The 3972-nt window shown below is 55.7% G+C and overlaps 1 protein-coding gene across 3 annotated transcripts in view; it reads left to right on the top strand.

The window, feature by feature from the left end:
• HNRNPH3 (heterogeneous nuclear ribonucleoprotein H3) overlaps positions 1-3093 on the top strand; it is a 138414-nt gene extending 135321 nt beyond the window's left edge. For all 3 annotated transcript variants that reach the window (XM_085603557.1, XM_085603555.1, XM_085603556.1), the window contains one exon: positions 2830-3093. In XM_085603557.1, the coding sequence (XP_085459683.1) occupies positions 2830-2906 (77 nt within the window). In that variant the 3' untranslated portion in view covers positions 2907-3093. The remainder of the gene's footprint in view (positions 1-2829) is intronic.
• The last annotated feature ends 879 nt before the right edge of the window (positions 3094-3972 follow it).

The raw sequence follows: 3972 nt of genomic DNA, 5'->3' as shown, positions 1-3972 counted from the left end.
ACTGAGTGAGAGACTGAGAGACTGAGAGACTGACTGAGAGACTGAGAGACTGAGAGACTGAGAGACTGACGGGTGTGGACGGACGGATAGACCGACTGACGGGTGTGGACGGACGGATAGACCGACTGACGGGTGTGGACGGACTGAGGGAGGGAGGGGGGGGACTGAGGGAGGGAGGGAGGGGGGACTGAGGGAGGGAGGGAGGGAGGGAGGGAGACTGCCGAGGCGGACGGACTAGCTGACCGAGGGGGAGGGCGGGGGACGGACGGACGGGGGGGGGGGGTGGACCAATGGAGGGAGGGAGACGGGGGGGACGGACGGACGGGGGGGGGGTGGACCAATGGAGGGAGGGAGACGGGGGGGGGACGGACGGAGGGAGACGGGGGGGAGGAGGGATGGAGGGAGACGGGGAGGAGGGATGGAGGGAGACGGGGAGGAGGGATGGAGGGAGACGGGGAGGAGGGATGGAGGGAGACGGGGAGGAGGGATGGACCGACTGAGGGGGGGGGGCTGACTGAGGGAGGGGGGACGGACCGACTGACGGAGGGAGGGGGGACGGAGGGAGGGGGGGGGACGGACCGACGGACGGAGGGAGGGGGGACGGACTGACCGACTGAGGGAGGGGGGGGACGGACGGACCGACGGACGGAGGGAGGGGGGACGGACCGACGGAGGGGACTGGACGGACCGACGGAGGGGTGACGGCGGGAGGGGTGAAGGACTGACGGAGGGAGGGGGACGGGAGGGAGGGGGATGGGACGGAGGGAGGGAGGGGGACGGGAGGGAGGGGGGTGGGACGGAGGGAGGGGGGATGGGACGGAGGGAGGGAGGGGGGACGGAGGGAGGGGGGACGGGACAGAGGGAGGGGGGATGGGACAGAGGGAGGGGGCACGGGACGGACCGAGGGAGGGGGACGGAAAGGATAGAGAGGGACTGGGTAGAGAGGGACGGAGGTGGGGGGGGGGGCGGACTGAGGGGGGGACTGATGGTGGGGGGGGCAGAGGGGATGGAGGCAGGCACAGGAGTGGGACGGAGGGGGGCGGAGAGGGAGATGGATGGACGGAGGGAGGGAGACAGGACGGAGGGGGGGAGGGAGGGGGACGGACGGAGGGGAGGGGGACGGGAGGGAGGGGGACGGAGGGAGATGGGAGGGAGGGAGGGAGACGGAAGGATGGGGTAGAGGGCGGAGGAAGAGGGGGGGACTGGCGGAAGAGGGGGGACTGGCGGAAGAGGGGGGGGACTGGCGGAGTGGGGGGACTGACAGGGGATGGATGGAGGCAGGCACAGGAGGGGGACGGAGGGGGGGGCGGAGGGGAGACGGGAGGGAGGGGAGAGGGACGGGGTAGAGAGGGGGACGGAGGGGGGGGGGGCGGAGAGGGAGACGGGACGGAGGGGGAGACGGGAGGGAGGGAGGAGAGGGACGGGGTAGAGAGGGGGACGGAGGGAGGGGGGGACGGAGAGGGGATGGATGGATGGAGGCAGGCACCGGAGGGGGGTGGGGCGGAGAGGGAGATGGATGGAGACAGAGGGAGGGGGAAGGGAGAGACGGAGAGAAAGGTATGGAGACTAAGGCGTTCTATAAACCCCCCCCCCCCCCCCCCCCCCCCCCCCCGATACCACTGTTAAACCGGGTACTCAGCAAGGTTGTTTACCGTACTAACCCAAAATTCCTAAATTCCTACCTAAAGTCACTTCCCCTTTTCACCTAAACCAATCTGTAGAATTACCAGTTTTTTCTTGCAACCTCAGACCGTTGCAGAAAGAGTTCTACACACGCTAGATGTCACACGCTAGATGTCAAATGAGCCTTACTTTACTATATACAAAACACAACCTTTCAGAAAGACCAAACAACTGTTTCTCTTTCTCTGCACCACACAAGGGCAACCCCATCTCAAAATCAACACCGCACACTTTCACTAAACACTATTGTGTAGCTGTGCAAACCAAGCGGCAAGCTAGTGTGGGCCAGGCTGTACTAAAAACATTATTTCAAACCACTGCAACAGATACCGGTGGTCGCCGCTAGGGTTGGGAACTTCTATATAGTCTATGCAAAAGTGTGTAATCTGCAGCTCATATGCCTCAAACGGAATATGCTACTTACCAGTATGCATCTGTTCTTGGCATGTAGCGCTGCAGATCTACACACGCCCACCCGGCTACCTGTATCTGTTCCAGTCTATCTTATTTAGATACAACACACATGGGTTTCTTCACTGTTACTACGCTCCATCTTTCCCTGCTGGTGAAAAACAACCTGAGGATGGAGCTGAAGCCCATGCGCAATACGATCCAAAGGAGGAGTCACCGACCTTGTGACTTCCAAAGACTTTCCAAGAGTAAAAACAAACTGCAAACATCCGGGCCCAACACCAGATGGCGATCTATGCAAAAGTGTGTAGATCTGCAGCTCCTCATGCCAAGAACAGATGCATACTGGTAAGTAGCATATTCTTTTTAGAAATTGGTGTTGGATTTCTTTTGGTGTCGCTTTCTTCCAGTTTTAGTGGTCAAAGGTTTTTTACTTGTTCCTTTGTGAAAGCCTTGCTGCTCATAGCCACAGCTACCCATGGTTGACCTGAGTTTTACAGACTAAAACTACTGGACCTGACTGAGTTGTGTATTACATGGTGAGGTTGCAAAACCACACCAGAATACCTCATTTGCTCAGAATGCATTTCCTAATGAGATTTGTCTTGTGTGAAAGATCACATTTTTGTGCTGTTAGGACAGTTACTTTTTCAAACCAGTTTTACAGATACATAACCCATTTGCCCGAGAGCTCCCTTTGAATTAAGACTTTTTTTTTTGTCTTCCTCAATGCAGGGCGCGGTGGTGGAAGTGGAGGCTACTATGGCCAGCAGGGTGGCATGGCAGGAAGTGGATGGCGTGGAATCTACTAGAGTGATTAAAATTGTACCCTGGCAGAAGCAACTTTTCTTACGGAGCCTTTTTGTATTGCTGACTGTAATGATGAATCTGTTTTGAAAAATGTTCAGCAGCAGGCTGAGATGGAGAACCTGTCTTTCTGTAGATTTTTAACAGTTTTATTCCATGTGTTGACTTTAAATAAATTTTATATCTAAGTTATTGGATGTGTATTTTATATATTTAACTGAAAAGTGGTCAGAACTACAGACTTGTTCCCATACTAACTTTATCAGTAATTCTTGGCGTTCCTTCAAGCTCGTTCTTGCAAGTCTATTGATCAGTGCCTTTTGTCCTTAAATCAAAGGTCTCGTGCAGTGTTTGCACCGTGCGAGTTTTCCCCCAAAAGATTGTGGAAAGTCTGTTAGAGCCATATGAGCTACAGATTACACACTGTGCATAGATCGCCATTTGGTGTTGGGCCCGGATGTTTGCACTTGTTTTTGTCTTGGAAAGGCTTTGGAAGTCACCAGGTATGCGACTTCTTTTGATCATAGTGCGCATGGGCATCGGTTCCATCCTCGGATTGGTTTTTTCCGCCATCGGGCTCGGATGTGTTCTCGCCTTCCAGTTCGGAACCGTTAACTGTCTTCTCTTTCGACGCGCAATCCTTCCCTTCTCAACGGTATTGTTTCGATTGCGTTTTCCAATCACACGTGACCCTTCAACTTCGAAGTCTTCGATTCCGGTCGTCGACTAAGGCTTTCGGGCCTACCTGGGCCTCATCTCCGGCTCATGGAAAGGACTCCATTCAAAAGATGTCCTCGATGTGGGTCGAAGTTTCCCCACACCAACCTACATGAGGTGTGCAACCTCTGCCTCACACCGGACCACAAGCCCAGAGACTGTCCAGCTTGTGCCTCCTTCTGCTCCAAAAAGACCATCCAGTACAGACTAGCTCGAAGAACAATGGCACGTTCGTCATCTTTGATCCCCGACATTTTTCAAGAGGTAGTCTATGTTCCGGAGTAGGGTCGGGTCAAGGAAGCCATCATCCGCACCTCCGAAGCAGATGATTCCGACGTCGAAGACATCACTCCA

Source organism: Triturus cristatus, chromosome 1_2 (genome assembly GCF_964204655.1).
Source record: "Triturus cristatus chromosome 1_2, aTriCri1.1, whole genome shotgun sequence".
Lineage (NCBI taxonomy): Eukaryota > Metazoa > Chordata > Amphibia > Caudata > Salamandridae > Triturus > Triturus cristatus.
The sequence above is the reverse complement of the archived record's forward strand: the minus strand, read 5'-3'. Positions and strand labels throughout refer to the sequence as shown.